Genomic DNA, 27,539 nt, shown 5'->3' on the forward strand with positions numbered 1-27,539 from the left:
ATGTTCATCAGCTCAGTATATAGGCCAAGAATGTACTGAGGACCTTATGTGTTATGTTCAGAGGTAAATTGGCTCTGGCAGACTAAACAGCCAAATACTTAATTAATCTAAACATAAATCGATTCTCAATTATGATACAGTTCTAAAAACTGAAAGCCCTGTAATTTCATATCACATAAAAATAATTTAATTCATATAAAATATAAATTTACTGCACAATTTTTAACCGTTTTAATTGTTTCAGTGTTTTAATTTTAACACAGTTGCAGCCGACAATATTTGTATATATTTTTAAGTTACAACACGTTTCTGGCGTCCTTCTGTTACACACAGGTATTCGGAGAAGCTATAGATACAGTGCCTTCAGAAAGTATTATTACCCCTTGACTTATTTCACATTTTGTTGTGTTACAGCCTGAATTAAAAATGGATTAAATGGATTAATTTTTCTCACCCATCTACACCCAATACCCCATAATGACAAAGTGAAAACATGTTTTTTGACATTTTTGCAAATAAATATCGAAGTAACATAAGTATTCACACTCCTCAGTCAATGCTTTGTAGAAGCACCTTTGGCAGCGATTACAGCTGTGAGTCTTTCTGCATAAGTCTCTAAGAGCTTTGCACACCTGGATTTTGCAATAATTGCACATCATTGTTTTTAGAATTGTTCAAGCTCTGGCAAGTTGGTTGTTGATCATTGCTAGACTGTCCTTTTCAAGTCTTGCCATAGCTTTTCAAGCCAATTTAAGTCAAAACTGTAACTAGGCCACTCAGGAACATTCAATGTGGTCTTGGTAAGCATCTCCAGTGTATATTTGGCCTTGTGTTTTAGGTTATTGTTCTGCTGAAGGTGAATTTGTATCCCAGTGTCTGTTGGAAAGCAGACTGAACCAGGTTATCCTCTAGGATTTAGCATGTGCTTAGCTCTATTTCGTTTATTTTTATCCTACAAAATTCCATAGTCCTTGCTGATGACAAGCATATCCATAACAGGATGCAGCCACCACCATGTTTGAAAATGTTTAGAGTGGCACTCAGTGATGTGTTGGATTTGCCCCAAACATAATGCTTTGTATTCAGGACATAAAGTTCATTTCGTTGACACATTTTTTGCAGTTTTACTTTAGTGCCTTATTGCAAACAGGATACATGTTTTGTACAGTCTTCCTTCTTTTCACCACATGAGTGTTGTAAAATAACTACAATGTTGTTGATCCATCCTCTGTTTTCTCCTATCACAGCCATTAAACTCTGTAACTGTTTTAAAGTCATCATTGGCCTCAAGGTGACATCCCTGAGCGGTTTTCTTCCTCTCTGGCAACTGAGTTAGGAAGGACGCCTGTATCTTTGTAGTGACTGGGCATATTGATACACCATCCAAAGTGCAATTAATAACTTCACCATGCTTAAAGGGATATTCAATGTCTGCATTTTTTTTTTTTTACCAATCTACAACTAGGTGCCCAATGCGAGGCATTGGTAAAACTCCCTGGTCTTTGTGACTGAATCTGTGTTTGAAATTCACTGCACGACTGAGGGACCTTACAGATAATTGTATGTGTGGGGTAGAGATGATGTAGTCATTCAAAAATCATGTTAAACACTATTATTGCACACAGAGTGTCCATTGTATTATGTGACTTTTTTAGCACATTTTTACTCCTGAACTTATTTAGGCTTGCCATAACAAAGGGGTTGAATACTTATTGACTCAAGACATTTCAGCTTTTCATTTTTTATTAATTTGTAAACATTTCTAAAAACATAATTCCACTTTGACATTATTGGGTATTGTGTGTAGGCCAGTGACACAAAATGTCAATTTAATGAATTTCAAATTTACACTGTAACACAACAAAATTTAGAAAAAGTCAAGGGGTGTGAATACATTCTGAAGGCACTGTAGCTAATTAAATCAGATGGTCGCATTCGTCTTCCGTACACAAACCTTTATTTATTTTATTTCCCCTTTATTGAACCAGGTAGGCCAGTTGAGAACAAGTTCTCATTTACAACTGCGACCTGGCCGAGATAAAGCAAAACAGTGCGACAAAAACAACAACAGAGAATTACACATAAACAAACGTACAGTCAATAACACAAAAGAAAAGAAACATAGAAAAATATAGGTACAGTACATGGCCTTGCGGGAACCCTAGCCCTTTAACGATGTGTAGTAGTTCAACATTATTTTGTATTATTATTTCTCGTCGATATGAAAGTTAAGTTGCAAATGTTTCCAAAACTATTCTGCCTAAATGTATTTATGTTAAGACGGTGCTTGTTGGCAGCGTCTATGCATTTGCAGTATATGGTAGAGGCTTAGCATTACCGTCTATGAAAGGGCTAATCAGTATATTGACAGGGAGAAACTATAATGTAAAACCTGACACATTTTTCTGTTTAAATATTCTTTGAATTTCACATTAGATTGTTGTATGGACATTATGATATTGGTGGAGATTATGAATGTTCACTTTTTCAGACTGTAGAACAACATTTATACCTGACTCTGTCTTCTGTGCAATTCAGGTTGCAACTTAGATCTATCTACCAGATAGGCCTATTCTGGTGCCTGGGAATGGCTGCATGGTGGTGCCTGAGGATACATACAGTGTCAGGACAACAAGCCTCCTTCAGTGGAAAATATATTACAAATTAATATGCATTGCCTACTACAGCCATTCATGTAACTACTATGCTGGCCGGCCGCGCATCCTTCCCAATAAAAAAAGTTACATTGCGGTCATTTCGGACACAAACTCCGGCAACTTAACATCCACACTGAGGGCCTCTTTTTGTTTTCTTAGTAGTGCTGTCTCAACCTATCGTTGAAAGGGGGGAGGGTAAATTGGTTGAACAACTGAGTTTGATGAGCAACTAGAAGATCCAACCAAAAAGGAAATCATAATTCAAACTACCCAATAGAAGCTTTGGAGTGTTGATGCTCTCCTTTCAGCGGCAACGATGGGCGGTCCTCTGTGCCAAGAGCCCGCCCTAGGGCCAATCTGTTAGGTTGCGCACATGCTGCAGTTTCAGTTTGTTTTATTCACCATTTTGAGAAGCTCAAGGTACAATTTAAACTAAAATCGCATTTGGAAAAGAAATTCGTTCCCGTATATTTCGTTTTACGCAGTAGCTCGGGCGTTGGAACGTTTCGTTGCGCCCATTGGAGTTGCAGAGCGGGACGATTTCATTTTTATTTTCCTGGATTTATTTTCCCCTTTCTTACATTCTTAACCTCTACAGTATTTCTGCAAAATGTCAAGACCAGTGAGGTACGTTTTTCTAATATGTCCTTCGCTGAGGCAGTGTGGCGTGCACGCTGCCTTTACAGGAGACACGTACGTCTCTACCATGTTGTGTTTTTGGCCACAGTTCCGTTTATTTGATGAAACATTTATGTAAATGTATTTTTTTTTCTACTTGTGCACGCACTTACTAGCATGAATCCTTGCAATGTGGACTGTTCGTTCGCCATGGCGGGGTGAAAATGCCTATATTGCGCGCGCCTTGGCGAGAGTGCGTGCATCTGGTGTGAATCATGTCTACAAAAACCGATCCTACTCGAATATCATTTGGTGCGATACCCTTATGTTTCAGTTATATTTACCTTGGTTTTATGTGTTCCTGGAATGTGGTATGTCATGGTATTTTGTGTGAGAGGGGAGGTAGACCAGACTGGGGAATATGGCTACCCATTCATCCACGGGAGCCTCTGAAACGTTAATAAAAAAACAGGACAGGAGGTGGACATCGCCTCATGGGATGTGATCTTATTAACACGCAGCCTAGCGACGTCTACACTAGTTCCAAGTAGGCTATCCACCGTAGAAGCGCAATTGTTTTATTCTATGGTCTTATTAGGGAACAATGAAATGTGAAATGGGCGACGGCAGCCTGTTGGTTTTGAGTGAAAACGCGGTACGAGAAAGGGAGAGCTGAGGAGCTACATTTTCACTGATAGCAGGGGGCGGAGTGGCTTTAGAAGTCACCCCCCCCCCACGCCTAGTTTTTCGCTGCCTGAAAAGACCGAGAGGGTCGCATTTGAGCGAAGAAAATAACCTATTTCGCAAGATAAACACACATGGACGTTGCTTGTTAATAAAATGTAGCGGAAGCTTATCAAGCAACTGTTGCAACAATGTAACCGATATTGCACACGAATATGCAACAAAGTATCAATGTAGCCTCGATGGTTGCCCCTCCCCTTGTTCCCGTTTTTTCCCAGGTAATGCGTGGGTCCTTCTTTTTTAAATGTCTTTCCCCCCCCGTTTGAGCTCATGGCGATTGCTTTTCTAGTGGTGGTCAGGGCTTTGTCTTTCGGGCCTGTATGTCTGAGGTCTTCACGGTGGCGACAGGGCCTTCGCTTGTAAAAGCGTTCATTGCCCTGACCTCCCTTGCCCCCGCTAGCACATTTAACCATATGAGGTACGTTGGTAACCTATAATTACTATTACAGACAATGTTTCCAATCACTTTGGTGTGTGTTAGGTCAGGGGGATGGGAAAATAGAAGGGTGTGTGTGTATTCGAGATCAAGACCACTGTATGTAGGTTATGCACGCCTCATGCCTGTGTGTGTATATTATACAGCTCTAAAGGTGTGTATTACATTGAGCACCTGCCTGTGGTCAGCTGTGTCACCTACAGCACTGGTCTTCTGTAGTGTGTGTTAACCCATTCCACTCATCCACTTTCCCAAATGAGCCATTGAAACTGGAGAAGTGAGACACAAGCGTCCAGTTTCCTAGAGAAACTATGGTCATCTGTGTGAGGGAACTTTTCAACATCAAAACGCATACGGCTGATGCATGATTGATGGCTGAGTGTATTTGGGGGTGTGGTGGAATAGAGGGAACTGAGGTGGATGAAATCCTGTTGCGCCTTGATTTGGAATAATTGGAAATACATTGTGCTGGCTGCATTTTGATGCATATGTTTTCTACTTACTGGAGATGAGAAGAACCATACTGAGTTGTGCATCTTATATGAACCAGGTGTGGTTCCTAGAGTTATGTTTCTCTAATCTGCATCCATCTTTGCCCTTCTGGCTCTACATTACATTGAAGTCATTGAATCTTCCTTTTGATTCCCTGAGAGGAATTTATCAGTGTGAAATGAACGATCTAAAGATCTCTTTGTGATAAATTGTGCTCAGTATCCAAAAACGTATAATCTAAAAACAACTTTACTAATATAAAAGTTACAAATCAAATTGTATTTGTCACATGCGCTGACAACAACAGGTGTACAGGTACTGAGTTAATATGCAGGGGTACTGGTTAGTTGAGGTAATTTGTACATGTAGGTAGGGTTAGAGTGACTATGCATAGATAGTAAACAGTGAGTAGCAGCAGTGTCAAAACAAAGGTTGGGGGGGGGGGGGGTCAATGTAAATAGTCCGGGTGGCCATTTGATTAATTGTTCAGCAGTCTTATGGCTTGGAGGTAGAATCTGTTAAGGAGCGTTTTTGACCGAGACTTGGCGCTCAGGTACCGCTTGCTGTGCGATAACAGTATGACTTGGGTGACTGGGGACGGTGACAATTTTTTGAGGTTTCCTCTGACACCGCCTGGTACAGAGGTCCTGGGTGGGAGGTAGCTTGGACCCAATGAGGTATTGGACCGTACGCACTAACCTCTGTTGGCGCCTTATGGTCTGATGCCGAGCAGTTGCTATACCAGGCGGTGACGCAACCGTTCAGGATGCTGTCGATGGTGCAGCTGTAGAACTTGTTGAGAAACTGGGGACCTGTGACACATCTTTTCAGTCTCCTGAGAGGGAATAGGCGTTGTCGTGCCCTCTTCACGACTGTCTTGGAGTGTTTGGACTATGATAGTTTGTTGGTGATGTGGACACCAAGGAACTTGAAGAGTTCGACCCGCTCCACTACAGCCCTGTTGATGTGAATGGGGGTGTGTTCGGCCCGCCTTTTCCTGTAGTCTACGATCAGCTCCCTTATCTTGCTCGCGTTGAGGGAGAGGTTGTTGTCCTGGTACCACACTGCCAGGTCTCAGACCTCCTCCTGGTAGCCTATCTCGTCGGTGATCAGGCCTACCACTATTGTGCTTGGCCACAGTCGTGGGTGAACAGGGAGTACGGGAGGGGAATAAGCACACACCCCTGAAGGGCCCCCATGTTGAGGATCAGCATAGCAGATGTTTTGTTGCTTACCCTTACCACCTGGGGGTGGCCCGTCAGGAACTTTAGGATCCAGTTGCAGAGGGAGGTGTTTTGTCCCAGGGTCCTTAGCTTAGGGATGAGCTTTGTGGGCACTATGGTGATGAATGCTGTGCTTAGTCAATGAAAAGCATTCTCACATATGTGTTCCTTTTGTTCAGATGGGAAAGGGGAGTGTGGGGTGCAATTGAGATTGCGTCATCTGTGGATCTTTTGGGGCAGTATGCGAATTGGAGGGTCTAGGGTTTCTGGGATAATGTGAACCACGACCATCCGTTCAAAGTACTTAAAAATAAATAAATATTTGGATGAGCAATGTCAGAGCGGCATAGACTAAGATACAGTAGAATAGAATACAGTATATACATATGAGATGAGTAATGCAATATATGTAAACATTATTAAAGTGGCCTGTGGTTTCAAGTCTATGTACAGTTGTGGCCAAATGTTTTGAGAATACACAAATATTAATTTTCACAAAGTATGCTACCTCAGTTTGTATGATGGCAATTTGCATATACTCCAGAATGTTATGAAGAGTGATCAGATGAATTGCAATTTATTGCAAAGTCCCTCTTTGCCATGCAAATGAACTGAATCCCCCAAAAACATTTCCACTGCATTTCAACCCTGCCACAAAAGGACCAGCTGACATGTCAGTGATTCTCTCGTTAACACAGGTGTGGGTGTTGACGAGGACAAGGCTGGAGATCACTCTGTCATGCTGATTGAGTTCGAATAACAGAATGGAAGCGTCAAAAGGAGGGTGGTACTTGGAATCATTGTTCTTCCTCTGTCAACCGTGGTTACCTGCATCATTGCTTTGCACAAAAAGGGCTTCACAGGCAAGGATATTTCTGCTAGTAAGATTGCACCTAAATCAACCATTTATCGGATCATCAAGAACTTCAAGGAGAGTGGTTCAATTGTTGTGAAGAAGGCTTCAGGGCGCCCAAGAAAGTCCAGCAAGCGCCAGGACCATCTCCTAAAGTTTATTCAGCTGCGGGATCGGGGCACCACCAGGACAGAGCTTGCTCAGGAATGGCAGCAGGCAGGTGTGAGTGCATCTGCACGCACAGTGAGGCAAAGACTTTTGGAGGATGGCCTGGTGTCAAGAAGGGCAGCAAAGAAGCCACTTCTCTCCAGGAAAAACATCAGGGACAGACTGATATTCTGCAAAAGGTACAGGGATTGGACTGCTGAGGACTGGGGTAAAGTCATTTTCTCTGAATTCCCTTTCCGATTGTTTGGGTCTTCTCCAGACAAGCTTTTTTCCGGGTGCCAAGGTGAGCTCTACCATCAGTCCTGTGTCATGCCAACAGTAAAGCATCCTGAGACCATTCATGTGTGGGGTTGCTTCTCAGCCAAGGGAGTGGGCTCACTCACAATTTTGCCTAAGAACACAGCCATGAATAAAGAATGGTACCAACAGCAACTTCTCCCGACCATCCAGTTTGGTGATGAACAATGCCTTTTCCAGCATGATGGAGCACCTTGCCATAAGGCAAAAGTGAAAACTAAGTGGCTCGGGGAACAAAACATCAATATTTTGGGTCCATGGCCAGGAAACTCCCCAGACCTTAATCCCATTGAGAACTTGTGGTCAATCCTCAAGAGGCGGTTGGACAAACAAAAACCCACAAACTCCAAGCATTGATTATGCAAGAATTGTCTGCCATCAGTCAGGATGTGGCCCAGAAGTTAATTGACAGCATGCCAGGGCAGATTGCAGAGTTCTTGAAAAAGAAGGGTCAACACTGCAAATATTGACTCTTTGCGACAACTTCATGTAATTGTCAATAAAACCCCTTGACACGTATGAAATGCTTGTAATTATACTTCAGTATTCCATAGTAACATCTGACAAAAATATCTAAAGACACTGAAGCAGTAAACTTTGGATATTAGTATTTGTGTCATTCTCAAAACGTTTGGCCACGACTATGTAGCCTTTGTGCCTTTGTGCTAGTGATGGTTATTTGATATTCTGATGGCCTTGAGATAGAAGCTGTTTTTCAGTCTCACGGTCCCAGCTTGATGCCCCTGTACTGACCTTGCCTTCTGGATGATAGCGGGGTGAACAGCCAATGGCTCGGGTAGTTGTTCTTTGTGGGCACTGCAAATAACTTTTTTTGGTCTTCCTGTGACATTGGGTGTTGTAGGTGTCCCATATTGCAGGTAGTCTGTCTCCGGTTATGCGTTGGGCAGACCACAACTACCTCTGGAGAGCCCTGTGTTTGTGGGCAGTGCAGTTGCCATACCAGGTGGTGATGCAGCCTGACAGGATGCTCTCAATTGTGCCTATAAATGTTTTAGGTGCCAAGCCAAATGTCTTCAGCCACCTGAGGTTGAGGCGCTGAGTGTTACGGGGCGGTAGTCATTTAGGCAGGTTACCCTTTCTCGTTCTTGGGCACAGGCACTATGGTGGTCTGCTTGAAACGTAGGTGTTACAAACTCGGTCAGGGAGAGGTTTAAAATGACGTTGAAGACACTTGCCAGTTGGTCCACGCAGGCTCTGAGTAAATGTCCTGGTAATCCGTCTGGCCCCGTGTCCTTGTGAATGTTGACCGGTTTAAAGGTCTTGCTCACATCAGCTATGGAGAGTGTGATCACAGTCGTCTGGAACAGCTGGTGCTCTCATGCATGCATCGGTGTTGCTTTCCTTGACTCGAGCATAAAAGGCATTTAGCCCATCTGGTAGACTCGGGTCACTGGGCAGCACGAGGCTGGGTTTCCCTTTGTAGTCCGTAATAGTTTGCAAGCCCTGCCACATTCATTGAGCGCCAGAGCTGGTGTAATCATGGCTTATGGTTAGGATATGTACGTGCGGTCACTCGATGACATCGTCGATGCACTTATTGATGAAGCCGGTGACTGAGGTGGTATACTCCTTAATGCCATTGAATCAATTTACATCAGCCAATGTCTCAAAGTGCTGTACAGAAACCCAGCCTAAAACCCCAAACAGCAAGCAATGCAGATGTAGAAGCACGGTGACTAGGTAAAATCCCTGAGCATATTCCAGTCTGTGCTAGATAAACAGTCCTGTAGTGTAGCATTCACATCATCTAACCACTTTTGTATTGAGCGAGTCACTGGTACTACCTGCTTTGGTTTTTGCTTGTAAGCGGAAATCAGGAGGATAGGAAACGGTGCATAATTCTATCGAAATGCGTTGAAAATTGTACACTCTCTTTAAGAATGGCACGTTTGTGTTATAACATGACAATCATTAATTCTATGCTATGATCATTGATCTCCTGAAGTAGCTGTCCTTTTAACATTCTTTGTGTGCACCCAAATGTTTGGATATACTGGTGAAGTTACCAGGTTGTTAACTAACTAATGAGGTAATGTCATGACTGAACAAGGTGTTCACGGCCCGCTACATGGTTACCTGGGTGGCAGGTAGCCTTGCGGTTAAGAGAGTTGGCCAAGTAACCGAAAGGTTGCTGGTTCGAATCCCCGAGACGACTAGGTGAAGAAAAAGTCTGTGCCCTTGAGCAAGGCACTTAACCGTAATTGGTCTTATAAGTCTCTCTGGATAAGAGCGTCTGGTAAATGACAAAAGTAAGAAAAATAGTTTCTGCGTGTAAAATGCAACCCCCAGCGGCGATGCATCCAGCAAAATGTAGCGATGATAATATGGTCACAACTTTTGAATGGTTTAGGCTAGAGAACGGCAGTTTTCTCTGTAGTCATTTTTCATGATTAGGAAAAGCAGTACAGTGACGCCTAATCATTACAACAATTATAATCTGGCTGAGAACTGGTGCCTCCAACTTAAAATGACAGTTTGCACAGCAAAATATTTAGGAGCTTATGTGACCAAAATGGCGGCACTTAGAGCCCTGTCCTCCAAATAGCTTTCATCCACCCTGTGTGTGTTGAAATCGGTGCAGATGAAGGAGAAGAAGCCACATTAGACTTTTGACTTGTACCTGGGAGGAGCAACTCCAGTCCTCGAGGGCCTGATTGTTGTCACACTTTTGCCCCAGCTAACACAACTGCCTCCAATGACCAACTAATCATGAACTTCAGTTTAAAATGCAATTAGTTTAATCAGCAATGTTTGCTAGGGATGGGGGGTAAAGTGTTAACTGGGTCCCCCTGACAGCATGTAACTGCTAGTGAAGGCTGTCATGATGATTATTTCTGCATGTTTTGTCTTACGACAACAGTCCTCATCCTATTGACTAGAAACAGGATAGGAAATCTCTGTTTGTGTTTACTTCACAGGAACAAGAAGGTGGTGAATTACTCACAATTCCAGGAATCTGATGACGCAGGTGAGAGAGCAAGAGTTTGTGTACGTGTGTGCAACTGCAACCCCTTTCCCCTGTAGATAAGCTGTGTGTGTAACCCCTTTTTAATTCCCTTGTAGATGAGGAGTATGGGAAGAACTCAGACAAGCCTAAGAAGCCTCGTGCGGCTCCTCGCGAGGTGAAGCGCAAGCGGTCAAAGAACTCGCAGGAGGACAGGTGAGCCCAGAGAACCGCAGCAAACGGCTGAGTCCTGACTCAAACTTCAGTGTACATCTTCCATAGGCATCATGCCTGATTTAGAAATATGAGTTGAGGGCGTTCAACTCAAGATTTGGTGGTTCTATAAAAAACAGACTTGGTGTGTAGAGAGGCGGTGTCTTGTTGCTCAATTGTTGTTTTTTGTTTCAGTGAGGATTCTGATGAAAAACTCTCCAAATCCAAAAATGATTCAGCAGGTAAGCCATTCTGACATTTTCCATTCATCAACTGGTTGATTGACAATATTATGTTTGTCTTAATTTGTGATGAATTATGATAAATCTATGATCCCTTTCAGTAGTGGAGATGTTGTTCAAGCTTGACGTTAGGGAAAATGTCCTGAAGAGGAGGCTATGGTTCAAGTTTGGGGTTAGGATTCAACTAGTGATATGGGGGAGAGAGAAATCGATAGTTAAATATACTGCTCAAAAAAATAAAGGGAACACTTAACCTGTTTTGGCTGCAGGGGGCGTATTGAGTAGCCAGATAAAATGTGCCCATTTCAAACGGCCTCGTACTCAATTCTTGCTCGTATAATATTCATATTATTATTACTATTGGATAGAAAACACTCTCTAGTTTCTAAAACCGTTTGAATTATTTCTCTGAGTGAAACAGAAGTCATTCTGCAGCACACTTCCTGACCAGGAAGTGGAATGTCTGAAACCGAGGCTCTCTTCTACTCCCTGCCTATACATGGGCATGATACGTAAGTCTACGTGCACTTCATACACCTTCCCCTGGGTGTCAAGAGGCGGCGAGAGAAGAAATTTCGTGTTTATCTTGGTCTGAGGTGGAATAACAGCTCTTTGTATGACGTGACCGTCCATTTTCTGTTTTCTGGAGCGCGCGAAAGGGACATGGATTTGCCTTCTGTTTAGCTGTCGTTATGGACGACTAATATCTCCGGCTTTGATTTTATTTGATACATGTGACCATATCATCGTAAAGTATGTTTTTTCAATATAGTTTCATCAGATTATTGAACATTTTTCGGGAGTTTTGCCGTGTTCCGTTCTCTTCCGTTTGTTGACTTGGAGAGCTTTGTGCCACTTGGCAAGTGTGCGTGCTAAATCGAGAGGGAAAATGAACGTTCTGAATCCAAACAACGACTGTTCTTGACAAAGGACACCGTGTCCAACATTCTGACGGAAGATCACCAAAAGTAAGAAACATTTTATGATGCTAATTCATATATCTGTCGTGCATGTGAATTAGTCGTGGGCGCCCAACTTTGGGGTACTCAGCTATACCGAAGCTGGATGTCGTAATGAAGTTATTTTTTAGAATTCTAACACTGCGATTTCATTAAGAACTAATGGATCTATCATTTCCTATACAACATGTATTTTTTACTTATGTTTATGAATAGCTATTTGGTCAGAATATGTGTCAGAAAACGTGTCAGAAAAATATCGTTGCTGTTTAGACGTTGTGGGAAAAAGATGCTACGTTAGCACAATGTGTAACCACTGATTTCAGCTCTAAATATGCACATTTTCGAACAAAACATAAGTGTATGTATAACCTGATGTTATAGGACTGTCATCTGATGAAGAAAATCAAGGTTAGTCAAAAATTATATATCTTTTGCTTGTTTGTTACGATCGCTAACTTTTGCTAATGGGAAATTGCTTGTGTTTTTGGCTATTGTGGTACGCTAATATAACACTCTATTGTGTTTTAGCTGTAAAACACTTGATAAATCGGAAATATTGTCTGGAATCACAAGATGCCTGTCTTTCAATTGCTGTACACTATGTATTTTTCAGAAATGTTTTATGATGAGTAATTAGTTATTTGACGTTGGTGTCTGTAAATATTATGGCTGCTTTCGGTGCAATTTCTGATTGTAGCTGCAATGTAAACTATGATTTATACCTGAAATATGCAAATTTTTCTACCAAAACATATGCTATATAATAAATATGTTATCAGACTGTCATCTGATGAAGTTGTTTCTTGGTTAGTGGCTATTTATATCTTTATTTGGTCGAATTTGTGATAGCTACTGATGGAGTAAAAAACTGTTGGCGTAAAAAAAAGTAGTGTCTTTTGCTAACGTGGTTAGCTAATAGATTTACATATTGTGTCTTCCCTGTAAAACATTAAAAAAATCGGACAGGTTGGCTGGATTCACAAGATGTGTACCTTTTCATATGCTGTATTGGACTTGTTAATGTATGAAAGTTAAATATTTAAAAAAATATATATTTTGAATTTCGCGCCCTGCACTTTGAGCTGGCTGTCATAAGTGTACCGACGTCGGGCTGCAGCCATAAGAAGTTAAACAACACAATGTGACTCCAAGTCAATCACACTTCTGTGAAATCAAACTGTCCACTTAGGAAGCAACACTGATTGACAATACATTTCACATGCTGTTGTGCAAATGGAATAGACAACAGGTGGAAATTATAGGCAATTAGCAAGACACCCCCAATACAGGAGTAGTTCTGCAGTTGGTGACCACAGACCACTTCTCAGTTCCTATGCTTCCTGGCTGATGTTTTGGTCACTTTTGAATGCTGGCGATGCTTTCACTCTAGTGGTATCATGAGACGGAGTCTACAACCCACGCAAGTGGCTCAGGTAGTGCAGCTCATCCAGGATGGCACATCAATGCGAGCTGTGGCAAGAAGGTTTGCTGTGTCTAGTGTCCAGAGCATGGAGGCGCTACCAGGAGACAGGCCAGTACATCAGGAGACATGGAGGAGGCCGTAGGAGGGCAACAACCCAGCAGCAGGACCGCTACCTCCGCCTTTGTGCAAGGAGGAGCAGGAGGAGCACTGCCAGAGCCCTGCAAAATGACCTCCAGCAGGCCACAAATGTGCATGTGTCTGCTCAAACGGTCAGAAACAGACTCCATGAGGGTGGTATGAGGGCCCGACGTCCACAGGTGGGGGTTGTGCTTACAGCCCAACACCGTGCAGGATGTTTGGCATTTGCCAGAGAACTCCAAGATTGGCAAATTCGCCACTGGCGCCCTGTGCTCTTCACAGATGAAAGCAGGTTCACACTGAGTTCTGCTGCCTGCAACATTCTCCAGCATGCCCGGTTTGGCGGTGGGTCAGTCATGGTGTGGGGTGCATTTCTTTGGGGGAGCCACACAGCCCTCCATGTGCTCGCCAGAGGTAGCCTGACTGCCATTAGGTACCGAGATGAGATCCTCAGACCCCTTGTGAGACTATATGCTGGTGCGGTTGGCCCTGGGTTCCTCCTAATGCAAGACAATGCTAGACCTCATGTGGCTGGAGTGTGTCAGCAGTTCCTGCAAGAGGAAGGCATTGATGCTATGGACTGGCCCGCTCGGTCCCCAGACCTGAATCCAATTGAGCACATCTGGGACATCATGTCTCGCTCCATCCACCAACGCCACGTTGCACCGCAGACTGTCCAGGAGTTGGCGGATGCTTTAGTCCAGGTCTGGGAGGAGATTCCTCAGGAGACCATCTGCCACCTCATCAGGAGCATGCCCAGGCGTTGTAGGGGGGTCATACAGGCACGTGGAGGCCACACACACTACTGAGCCTCATTTTGACTCTTTTTAAGGACATTACATCAAAGTTGGATCAGCATGTAGTGTGGTTTTCCACTTTAATTTTGAGTGTGACTGCCACAGAGGTTGAGGGAGCATGCAATTGGCATGCTGACTGCAGGAATATCCACACCAGCCCAGGACCTCAACATCTGGCTTCTTCACCTGCGGGATCATCTGACACCAGCCACCCAGACAGCTGATGAAACTTGGTTTCCGCAACCAAGTAATTTGTGCACAAACTGTCAGAAACCATCCCAGAGAAGCTCATCTGCTCGTCGTCCTCACTAGGGTCTTAACCTGATTGCAGAGAGGCACCATAACTGGGTTCAGTAGACAAATGCTCACTTTTGATGGCCACTGGCTCGCTGGATAAGTGTGCTATTCAGGGATGTCACTTTTTCAACTGTACCGGGCAGGTTGCAGACAGCGTGTATGGCGTTGTGTGGCCTAGCGGTTTGCTGATGTCAACGTTGAGGAACAGACTACCCAATGGTGGCGGTGTGGTTATGGTATGGGCAGGCATACGCTATGGACAACAAACATAATTGCATTTTATTGGTGGCAATTTGAATGCACGGAGATACTATGACAAAATCCTGAGGCCCGTTGTGGTGCAATTCATTCGCCACCATCACCTAATGTTTCAGCGTGATAATGCACGACCCCATGTCCGAAGGATCTGTCCACAATTCCTGGAAGCTGAAAATGGCCTAGTTCTTCCATGGCCTGCATACTCACTAGACATGTCACCCATTGGGTATGTTTGGGAAGCTCTGGATCGACGTGTACGACAGCGTGTTCGAGTACCCCCCAATATCTTGCAACTTCGCACAGCCATTGAAGAGGAGAGGGAAAACATTCCACAATCAAAAGCCTGATCAACTGTATGCCAAGGAGATGTGTTATGTATGCTGCATGAGGCAAATGGTGCTTACACCAGATACTGACTGGTTTTCTGATCCACAGCCATACCGTTTAAAAGTTATCTGTGACAAACCGATGCATCACTGTATTCTCAGTCATGTGAAATCCATAGATTAGTGCATAATGAATTCATTTCAATTGACTGATTTCCTTATGAACTGCATATCTTTGAAATAGTTGTTTTTATAGTATTTTAAATGTATATAAATTAAAACACATATAAAATACAACAGCTCTACAAAGACATTACAAATAAAATACACATTAAACATATTTAAGAAAAGCAATCACATTCTGTAACATAAGTCTCCAATCAATCATTTTAAATCCCTGAAAGGCAACAGAATATCTAACTGCAAGGATTTCTGCATATTGTTCCACACATCAGGGGCCAAAAAATTTAAATCCTGTGGAGACCAAAGGAGTTATTGATCCCTGAGAACGAGTTTGGTAATTTGTACGTCTGAATTTAATCAATGAAGTTATGTACAGAGGAAGTTTCCGCACGACTGCTTTGTGAATAAATAATGCACCTCTCTTCTTACAGAGGTCCATCCCACATTTTTGTACAGAACACAATGGGTCCTATAACCGTCCCCAGTGGTAAAACGTGTTGGTGAATGGAATACTGAGTCCAATGGTTTAAAAGCAGAGGCTGCTGCATGCATGTAAATGTCACCATAGTCTATTACAGGGAGAAGTGTTGTTTGAACAATCTTCCTTCTGTTTTCAGAACTGAGGCAGGATTTATTTATATATATATATATATATCTCTATCTCTATATCTATATCATAGATCTCAGCTTTGTCACATCACATCAATGTGTGTTTCCAAAGGCAATTTGTTACCAATCCAGATACCCAAGTTCTCATAGTGAGAAACATGCTCCATTTGGAGTGCAAATACGCAAGGTCCCAGTCAACGTTATGGGACCTAGAGAACAGCATAAAGTTGGTTTTATTAGCATTTAACACCAAGTTAAGATCCGTAAGTTATTTGAGTCAATCATGCTGAAGGTCACGAATGTCCCGAAGTGGCACAGGAATAAATAAATAACTTATCTACGTAGAAATGAATGAATTTGTTTTTTATTTAACTAGGCAAGTCAGTTAAGAACAAATTCTTATTTTCAATGACGGCCTAGGAACAGTGGGTTAACTGCCTTGTTTAGGGGCAGAATGGCAGATTTGTACCTTGTCAGCTCGGGGATTTGATCTTGCAACCTAGTCCAACAATCTAACCACTAGGCTACCTGCTGCCCCTATGAATGTTACAGGTGTTAACAGTATTTACAATATAATTTATATACAACGTGAACAACAATGGCCCCAAAATTGAACCCTGGGGTACACCATTAAGCACTTCAAGCAATGTGGATTTAACCCCGTCTATCATAATAGCCTGGGTTCTGTTACTAAGAAAATTCTGAAACCACAAACAGGCGTCAGTGCTAAGGCCTAACACAGACAACTTACTCCGTAAGATGGAATGATCAACTGTATCAAAAACCTTTGACAAATCTATAAATAGGGCAGCACAATTCATCTTAGCATCCAAAGAATTGACAATATAATTTACAACAGATGTGGTTACAGTAATAGTACTGTGCCTTGGTCTAAACCCTGATTTAATGTACATTCAAAATACAGTTCACAGATAAAAATACCTATTTTTTTTTAAAGAACGAAGTTTCACATTCACCAAGGATTCAATAATCTTAGCTAGACAAGAAATGTTGTTAACATACATCTTGAATAACGTTCCAACCGGAGAATTTGATTGACTTCAGTTGAGCGATGGAACGGAGATGCCTATCACGTGAACGCGCGTGGTCAAAGCATGGTCAGCTCGTGGCAGTGGTGACTAATTCCTGTCTCCTTCGGCCCCCCTTCACAATAGTCATCAGACAAAGTTCTATTGACTGTTGACATCTAGTGGAAGCCTTAGGAAGTGAAAACTCATCAATATCTCGCTGTAATTTCAATGAGAGCTTGGTTGAAAATCTAGCACCCTCAGAAGAAATCCAAACAGGAAGTGAAACTTCTCAGGTTTTTGCCTTCCATATGAGTTCTGTTATACTCACAGACATAATTCAAACAGTTTGAGAAACTTCAGAGTGTTTTCTATCCAATACTAATAATAATATGAAAATATTAGCAAATATGACTGAGGAGCAGGCCGTTTCCTCCAGGCACCTCTGTGCACCTTTCATCCAAGCTACTCAATACTGCCCCTGCAGCCATAAGAAGTTAAGAGACACAGGAAGGTGACTTTTTGTATAGGTGGCAACACCATCACCGTTGCCCGTTGCATCAGCACGAGTACTCTAAGACCATCAATAGTAACCTCAGAATCCACTTTTTCAGTTAACCTGTCTAGCCCCGGCGTTCCGCTAGCGGAACTCCTCCCACATTCCACTGAAAAGGCAGAGCGTGAAATTCCAAAAATATTTTTGAGAAATATTTAACTTTCACACATTAACAGGTCCAATACAGCAAATGAAAGATAAACATCTTGTGAATCCAGTCAACATGTCCGATTTTTAAAATGTTTTACAGCTAAAACACCACGTATATTTATGTTAGCTCACCACCAAATACAAAAAAGCACAGACATTTTTCACAGCACAGGTAGCATGCACAAAACCAACCAAACTAACCAAGAACCAACCAAACTAACCAAGAAACAACCTCATCAGATGACAGTCTTATAACATGTTACACAATAAATCTGTTTTGTTCGAAAAATTTGCATATTTGAGCTATAAATCAGTTTTACATTGCAGCTACCATCACAGCTACCGTCACAAATAGCACCGAAGCAGCCAGAGTAATTACAGACACCAACGTGAAATACCTAAATACTCATCATAAAACATTTCTGAAAAATACATGGTGTACAGCAAATGAAAGACAAGCATCTTGTGAATCCAGCCAATATTTCCGATAAAAAAATAAAAAAAATAAAAAAAAATAGTTTTTTACAGCGAAAACACATTATAGCATTATATTAGCTTACCACAATAGCTAGAAACACAAGCCATTTACCAGCAGCAAAAGTTAGCGATCGTAACAAACCAGCAAAAGAGAGATAATTTTTGACTAACCTTGATAAGCTTCATCAGATGACAGTCCTATAACATCAGGTTATACATACACTTATGTTTTGTTCGAAAATGTGCATATTTAGAGCTGAAATCAGTGGTTATACATTGTGCTAACAGTTTGACATCTTTTTCCCAGAACGTCCGGATATTTTTCTGCCACTCACCTATTCTGACCAAGTAACTATTCATAAACATGACTAAAAAAATACATGTTGTATAGGAAATGATAGATACACTAGTTCTTAATGCAATCGCCGTGTTAGAATTCTAAAAAGAACTTCATTACGACATGCAGCTTATGTTATGGCGAGAGAGTGCCCAAAATCTGGGCGCAAACTATTAGTAAACATGTTCCGACAGATATATGAAATAACATCATAAATGGGTCCTACTTTTGTTGAGCTTCCATCAGAATGTTGTACAAGAGGTCCTTTGTCGGGAACAATCGTTGTTTGGTTTTAGAATGGCATTTTTCCCTCTCGAATGAGCAAGCAAAACTAGCCAAGTGGCGCTAAGCTCTCCTTCGTCACCAAACGCAAAGAACGCAACACGTCTAAACTGCCGAAAAAATTTCAATAATCTAGTAAAACTATATTGAAAAAACATACTTTACGATATCTTCACATTTATCAAATAAAATCAAAGCCGGAGATATAAGACGTCTATAACGAATGCTTTTCAGAAGCCAATACTGGTGACCTTTATGCGCTTCCTGAACAAAGGAATTCTGGGGTCATGTCATTCCAAGCTGTCTCTTTTGACCATAGAAAGAGATTGAGACCCCATTTCACCTCTCACAGCCTATTGACATCTAGTGGAAGGCGTATGAAGTGCATGTATAGTCATAAATCTCAAGCAAAATGATAGGGAGGGCCTGGAACAGAGCCTCGATTTGAGATTATTCACTTTCTGACAGGAAGTTTGCTGCAAAATGAGTTCTGTTTTACTCACAGATATAATTCAAACGGTTTTAGAAACTTGAGAGTGTTTTCTATCCAATAGTAATAATAATATGCATATTGTACGAGCATGAATAGAGTACGAGGCCGTTTAAATTGGGAACGATTTTCCCCCAAAGTGTAAATAGCGCCCTCTATCCTCAACAGGTTAACCATGTTTCTGATAAAATACAAATATATGGGTCTGCCTGGGAATCCCAGATCTTGATGTAGTCCATTTTTGGCAAAATGCTGCAAATATTGGATTAATATTTGGGCTAAGTAAACTGACTCATCATTACCACTTACATTACATCGGATGTGCAAATTTACAAGCATCATGCTCTCCCTCCTTGTAAAGACATTTGACTGCATCCAACCACAGCGCACTCAAATTGTACCGGAGGCGGGACAGACAACAGACTGAGTTTCCCTCTTATCGCTCGCTTTGTGACTGACAGGCGCCTAATGAATGGATCACTAGAAGATGCATATCGTTCATTCTAGCGGGAGAGTGCTCGACAGACTAGTGACTTGAAACTTTTAAAATGGAAAGTTGCCTACTTAATATGAAGTCAAAGTAGAAATTTGTCTGTGACTGGCGGATTTAGCCGGCGCTAATGGAAAACACTATCAAGGAAGGAAGGGGACTAGGGCTATGGGAAGGGGCCCAGGCTAGTGGCCAGGAGTTATGTGACCGGGCTACTGGTAATGTTTTTCTGTTTGGTTGCAGATGACTTTGGCAGTGATGAAGACAATGACTTTGGAGAGGAAGATGACGAGGATGGAGGGAGCGACTACGAAGCTAAACAAGGCAAAAAGGGAAAGACAGCCAAGGTGGCAAAGCCCACTAAGAGGACACCCAAGAGAAAACGACCCGCAGGTAAGACTCATACACTGAGGTGTCTGTGTGTAAGCCAGTTATAATATGACTGTGTGTTTATAACCTGGCTACACATTTCTGTGTGTTAGATGACAGTGATGAGGAGGTGAGTCGTAAGGTGCGTACGGTGCGCCAGGCTGCCACCAAGGCTGTGTCTAAACAGAGAGAGATCTTGCTGGGAGACGGAGGCAGTGAGGACGAGGAACGCGAAGACAAGGAGGAGGCCTTCGCAGACCGTAAGTCAACCACTCAAAACAAAACGGGCCTACCCGGACCTAGCCCTTGATCATGACTTTGTTCCATTACATTACAAATAAGTCTTTGAATTGAAGGCATAGGCCTGGGCAATATGGCCAAAATATAATATCACGGTATTAAAAAAATTAAAATAATTGGCTGTATAAAATTTGCTTAGTGCGTGACCCTAGGGTGGCAACACATACATTCTGAGTGATTTAAATGGATCTTTCTTGATTCTGATTGTTTTATACTGTTCAATTCAACTTCAAGAAAAGACAAACTAGCTGTTTGCAGTTGTAAGAAACACAAACGAAAAAGGTAATTGTAGTAAGCTAGTGGATTTATATTAAGAAGCAAAGTGAAAATGTCATTGTCATCAACATTGTTATATCTGCTGCAATGACCATGCAGACTGAACGCAAGTGTCTTGGGGTCGAGGAATAACAAATGCGTTCCTTGAGTGACGGGGCGGGGCTAAGTCTGTGTGGGAAGTGGCATTTGGAGAGATGACTCAATTAGCGAAGTAAACTATAAAAGTGGAGGTACACACAGCGTATTCAATGTAACAAACCAAACATTCAAATCCCGCTGTAGAAGGTAAACTTAAAAACCCAAACAGGTTTGTGCATCATTACCGTTATAATGTAAAATACACAGCATACCGCCCAGCACTACGAAGGTGTCTTCTGTATGGGGGGAGTTTTGTTAAGAGCCCCGATGTTCGGTTTGAACATTAACGCGCATCGCTTGACACACGGTTTTGGAAGCATAAGGACCTTTATCTTTCATATAGCGTAAATCATAAAAAAGGTTAATGGAGACACCTTTGATAGGGTTAATGTTCCCACAGGCCATATCTCCATGTTCCAGTGCTTGTTTAATTAAGACAGAGGGACCACCTGTGCTATTTAGCTATCTAGCATGATCCGAATTATGGAACGCCGTTTGGGTCTTTGCATGTCAAAAAGGATACACGTCAAATAACACTATTTGATGTGTCAAATAACATTTTTGACCAATCAGGACCTGAATATGACTGCACGTCACATAATAATTTAACGTGTTCACATTTTTTACGTGGTTATTACACATTGATTACACTATCACTCGTATTTCATATGTCACAACGATTCATCGATACGTATGCTATGATGCTGGTAAAGTTGTCTCGCGCGCCTACAGTGCTGGTCATAAAAAAGCTAGCTAGCTGATGGATGCAAACAATGTTCTTCCCCAAAAACATAGCAAAATGGCAATCTGTTTCAGTAGCTATAGTTAGCTAGCTAACTATATAACTTGGTGTCGTCATCTAAAATGACCTTCATATATAAGATGGTTTTTGATTTGATTAATGGTGGTCGGGACCCATATATGTGAAGCTAGCCACAATAAGGATTAGCCACAATAGTCGACTTTGCGGTTAGCCTACAAAATGAAATTATGCCATTGACAGTGATGCAAATAAACAGTACAATTATGCCATGAGGTTGGCATGTTATATAAAACCAACAAAAGACAATTTGTTAAGTTGTCAGCGCCGACAGAGATGGCCACCTCGCTTCACGTTCCTAGGAAATTATGCAGTATTTCGTTTTTTTATGTGTTATTTCTTACATTGTTACACCAGGAAATCTTAGGTTTTATTACATACAGTCGGGAGGAACTATTGGATATAAGAGCAACGTCAACTCACCAACATTACGACCAGGAATACGACTTTCCCGAAGCGGATCCTCTGTTTGGTCCATCACCCAGGACAATGGATTGGATCCCAGCCGGCGACCCAAAACAACGGCGCCGCAGGAGGGGCAGACGGAGCGGTCTTCTGGTCAGGCTCCGCAGACGGGCACATCGCGCTCCACTCCCTAGCCTACTACTTGCCAATGTCCAGTCTCTTGACAACAAGGTAGACGAATTCCGAGCAAGGGTTGCCTTCCAGAGAGACATTAGAGACTGTAACGTTCTTTGTTTCACGGAAACATGGCTCACTCGAGACACGCTATCGGAAGCGGTACAGCCACCTTGTTTCTTCACGCATCGCGCCAACAGAAACAAGCATCTCTCTGGTGAGAAGAAGGGTGGGGGTGTATGCCTTATGATTAACGAGACGTGGTGTGATCATAACATACAGGAACTAAAGTACTTTTGTTCACCTGACTTAGAATACCTTACAGTCAAATGCCGACCTCATTATCTACCAAGAGAATTCTCTTCGATCATAATCACAGTCATATATATTCTCCCTCAAGCAGAATCATCGGCGGACCTGAAAGAACTTAATTTGACTATGGAAACCACATATCCTGAGGCTGCATTTATTGTAGCTGGGGATTTTAACAAGGCTAATCTGAAAACAAGGCTCCCTAAATTTTACCAGCATATCGATTGCGCGACCCGGGCTGGCAAAACCCTGGATCATTGTTATTCTAAATTCTGCGACGCATATAAAGCCCAGCCCCGCCCTCCTTTCGGAAAAGCTGACCACGACTCCATTTTGTTGCTCCCAGCCTATAGACAGAAACTAAAACAGGAAGCACCCATGCTCAGGTCTGTTCATCGCTGGTCCGACCAATTGGATTCCATGCTTCAAGATTGCTTCAATCACGTGGACTGGGATATGTTCCGCATAGCGTCGAACAACAACATTGATGAACACGCTAGCGGAACTCCTCCCACATTCCACTGAAAAGGCAGAGCGCGAAATTCCAAAAATATTTTTGAGAAATATTTAACTTTCACACATTAACAAGTCCAATACAGCAAATGAAAGCTAAACATCTTGTGAATCCACTCCACACTGAATACAACTTCATCAGATGACAGTCTTATAACATGTTACACAATAAATCTATGTTTTGTTCGAAAAATGTGCATATTTGAAGTATAAATCAGTTTTACATTGCAGCTACCATCACAGCTACCATCAAAAATAGCACCGAAGCAGCCAGAGTAATTATAGAGACCAACGTGAAATACCTAAATACTCATCATAAAACATTTCTGAAAAATACATGGTGTACAGCAAATTATAGACAAACATCTTGTGAATCCAGCCAATATTTCCGATTTAAAAAAAAAAAAAAACAGCGAAAACACATTATAGCATTATATTAGCTTACTACAATAGCCTACCACACAACCGCATTCATTCATCAAGGCACGTTAGCGATAGCAATAGGCACGTTAGCGATAGCGGATAAACCAGCAAAATATATTAATTTTTTCACTAACCTTCATAAACTTCATCAGATGACAGTCCTATAACATCATATTACACAATACATATATGGTTTGTTCAAAAATGTGCATATTTAGAGCTGAAATCCGTGGTTATACATTCTGAAAACGTAGCATCTTTTTCCCAGAATGTTCGGATATTTTTCTGACACTCACCTATTCTGACCAAATAACTATTCATAAACTTTACTAAAAAATACATGTTGTATAGGAAATGATAGATACACTAGTTCTTAATGCAATCGCCGTGTTAGAATTCTAAAAAGAACTTCATTACGACATGCAGCTTACGTTATTGCGAGAGAGCGCCCAAAATCTGGGCGCAAACTAAAAGTAAACATGTTCGACAGATATATGAAATAACATCATAAATGGGTCCTACTTTTGATGATCTTCCATCAGAATGTTGTACAAGTGGTCCTTTGTCCAGAACAATCGTTGTTTGGTTTTAGAATGGCATTTTTCCCTCTCGAATGAGCAAGCAAAACTAGCCAAGTGGCGCTAAGCTCTCCTTCGTCACCAAACGCAAAGAACGCAACACGCCTAAACTCCCGAAAAAATTTCAGTAGTCTAATAAAACTATATTGAAAAAACATACTTTACGATGCTATTTTCACATTTATCAAATAAAATCAAAGTCGGAGATATAAGACGTCTATAACGAATGCTTTTCAGAAGCCAATACTGGTGACCTTTATGCGCTTCCTGAACAAAGGAATTCTGGGGTCATGTCATTCTAAGCTCTATCTTTTGACCATAGAAATACATAGAAACCCCATTTCACCTCTCACAGCCTATTGACATCTAGTGGAAGGCGTATGAAGTGCATGTATACTAATAGATATCAAGCACATTTGTAGGCAGGCCCTGGAACAGAGCCTCGAATTCAGATTTTTCACTTTCTGACAGGGAGTTTGCTGCAAAAGGAGTTCTGTTTTACTCACATATATAATTCAAACGGTTTTAGAAACTTGAGTGTTTTCTATCCAATAGTAATAATAATATGCATATTGTGTGAGCAAGAATAGAGTACGAGGCCGTTTAAATTGGGCACGATTTTTCCCCAAAGTGAAAATAGCGCCCTCTATCCTCAACAGGTTAATCAGGGCAAGGTGATCAGAAACATGACCGAATTCAGTGTAGCTATTCCCTCCAAGGCAATCAAACAAGCTAAGCATCAGTATAGAGACAAAGTGGAGTCGCATTTTAACGGCTCAGACACGAGGGGTATGTGGCAGGGTCTACAGTCAATCACGGACTACAAAACAAAAACCAGCCCCGTCGCGGACCACGATGTCTTGCTCCCAGACAAACTAAACAACTTCTTTGCTCGCTTTGAGGACAATACAGTGCCACTGACACGGCCCGCTACCTAAGCCTGCGGGCTCTCCTTCACTGCAGCCAACGTGGTAAAACATTTAAACGTGTTAACCCTCGCAAGGCTGCAGGCCCAGGCGGCATCGCCGGCCACGTCCTCAGAGCATGCGCTGGCTGGTGTGTTTATGGACATATTATGGACATATTCAATCAATCCTTATCCCAGTCTGCTGTTCCCACATGCTTCAAGAGGGCAACCATTGTTCCTGTTCCCAAGAAAGCAAAGGTAACGGAGCTAAATGACTACCGCCCCGTAGCACTCACTTCCGTCACCATGAAGTGCTTTGAGAGACTAGTCAAGCACCATATCGCCTCCACCCTACCTGTCACCCGAGACCCACTCCAATTTGCCTAGACCCACTCCAACTGCACACTGCCCTAACCCATCTGGACAAGAGGAATACCTATGTAAGAATGCTGTTCATTGACTACAGCTCAGCATTTAACACCATAGTACCCTCCAAACTCGCCATTAAGCTCGAGACCCTGCCCGCCCTGTGCAACTGGGTCCTGGACTTCCTGACGGGCCTCCCCCAGGTGGAGGGTAGGTAACATCTCCACCCCGCTGATCCTCAACACTGGGGCCCCACAGGGGTGCATTCTCAGCCCTCTCCTGTACTCCCTGTTCACCCATGACTGCGTGGCCATGCACGCCTCCAACTCAACCATCAAGTTTACAGATGACACTACAGTGGTAGGCTTGATTACCAACAATGACAAGATGGCCTATAGGGAGGAGGTGAGGGCCCTCGGAGTGTGGTGTCAGGAAAATAACCTCGCACTCAATGTCAACAAAACTAAGGAGATGATCGTGGACTTCAGGAAACAGCAGAGGGAGCAGCCCCCTAGGAAAGACTTCTATTTTAGCCCTTGGCATCGCAGACGCTCGTTGGCGCGCGCGAGCAGTGTGGGTGCAATAATTGAATAACATGGATTTCTACATTTATTTTGCGACGCTCGCACATGCGACATGTCCGGTCTCGTCAGCATGTGATTGCGGGACTCTGAAACAACTGTGAATTGAGCCACATTTGTCAACCAATGTGTATTGAACACTATTCCCGATGATAAACAATACTGCATGGATGTTTTGGAGTCTGATAACTCTGAGATCGTTGGGGAAAAATCCCTTTGGTATTGAGTGAGCTCATTTCCCATTTCATTGATCCCCAATCCTTAGGTAAAGCTGTACAGTGCAATATGAATGTCCATGCACACAATAGGCTGACTGGGTAGGTCATTTCACAGTCAGTCCTGCGATAAGAGCTACAATGCTAATATTTGCGTAAACTCTTAAGTTGTGTTCTGTGGGTGTCACCGAGTAGACTGATATTTCATTGCTTCACATTCCAACCTTGTTTAACATGATCTAGTATAAATATGGCATGATTCCACCAATTGTAACCATCACTTTCAAGGAGGTACTTTTATTTTGAAGGCAATCTGCAAATTCCACTATTGTGCCTAATCTTTATTGTGGCTAGCTTCGCAACACATCCCGGTCCGGTTGAGCCTCACTAGCCAGGTGAAGCTAGCTGGCTGCTTATAACGTCAGCTTTGGGCAACCCGGGTTAAGTAGCTGGCTAGCTATTTTTCTTTCATGAACTGAAGTACAATTTCAGTAGGCTAACAACAAGTGGCTACCTAGCTAATACTTTCATACAAGGATACCTAAATCATTGTTAAGAATAATGAGAATGACTGCAGTTCCTACTGGTCATTGCTAGCTAGCTACCCCAGAAGTTGCGGGCGATTAAATCAGTCCTTATTACAAGCGCGGTATTGTAAACACATCGTTCGTGGCCGGTGTGTGTTTGTTTGTACAGCTTTGACAGTGCTACTGATAGTGTTGGCGCTTGCCTTGCACGTGAAAATTCAGCACACACAACATTCTATAATAGAATTGTGTTATTTGACGTGTAACTTTTTTGACACGCAAAGACCCAAACGGCGTTCCATACCGAATACCTGTGTCTAACAGAAAAATACCGTTGGCTGCAAATGTGATAAGGCTGGTCTTAACTTTTACTGCCTCTGAAACCCGGATCCGGGATCCCCCCCCCACACTGATTAGCATCGCTAGCATAGCGTCACATTTAAATAGTAGGATCTAAATATCATTAAATCACAAGTCCAAGACACCTAATGAAAGATACAGATCTTGTGAATCAAGTCAACATTTCAGATTTTTAAAATGTTTTACAGGGAAGACAAAATATGTAAATCTATTAGCTAACCATGTTAGCAAAAGACACCCTTTTTCTTTGTCCACCATTTTTTCTCAACACCAGTAGCTATCACCAATTCGGCTAAACTAAGATATTGATAGCCACTAACCAAGAAAAAAGCTCATCAGATGACAGTCTGATAACCTATCCTATACCATAAATATGTTTTGTTAGAAAAATGTGCATATTTCAGGTATAAATCATAGTTTGCCATTGCAGCCACCAACACAAATCTCACCAAAGCGACTAGAATTACTATAGAGAGCAACGTGTATGACCAATTTACTCATCATAAAACATTTCATAAAAATAGACAAAGCATAGCAATGGAAAGACAAAGATCTTGTGAATTC

General features: G+C 42.2%; 1 protein-coding gene across 2 annotated transcripts in view; it reads left to right on the forward strand.

Moving 5' to 3' along the window:
- The first annotated feature begins 2,998 nt into the window (after window positions 1-2,998).
- Window positions 2,999-27,539, forward strand: part of LOC129849236 (nuclear ubiquitous casein and cyclin-dependent kinase substrate 1-like) — a 35,484-nt gene continuing 10,943 nt past the window's right edge. For both annotated transcript variants that reach the window (XM_055916183.1, XM_055916191.1), the window contains exons 1-6: window positions 2,999-3,284; window positions 10,428-10,477; window positions 10,573-10,669; window positions 10,862-10,908; window positions 19,955-20,104; window positions 20,194-20,340. In XM_055916183.1, the coding sequence (XP_055772158.1) occupies window positions 3,268-3,284; window positions 10,428-10,477; window positions 10,573-10,669; window positions 10,862-10,908; window positions 19,955-20,104; window positions 20,194-20,340 (508 nt within the window). In that variant the 5' untranslated portion in view covers window positions 2,999-3,267. The remainder of the gene's footprint in view (window positions 3,285-10,427; window positions 10,478-10,572; window positions 10,670-10,861; window positions 10,909-19,954; window positions 20,105-20,193; window positions 20,341-27,539) is intronic.

This window comes from Salvelinus fontinalis, chromosome 3 (genome assembly GCF_029448725.1).
Source record: "Salvelinus fontinalis isolate EN_2023a chromosome 3, ASM2944872v1, whole genome shotgun sequence".
Taxonomy (NCBI): domain Eukaryota; kingdom Metazoa; phylum Chordata; class Actinopteri; order Salmoniformes; family Salmonidae; genus Salvelinus; species Salvelinus fontinalis.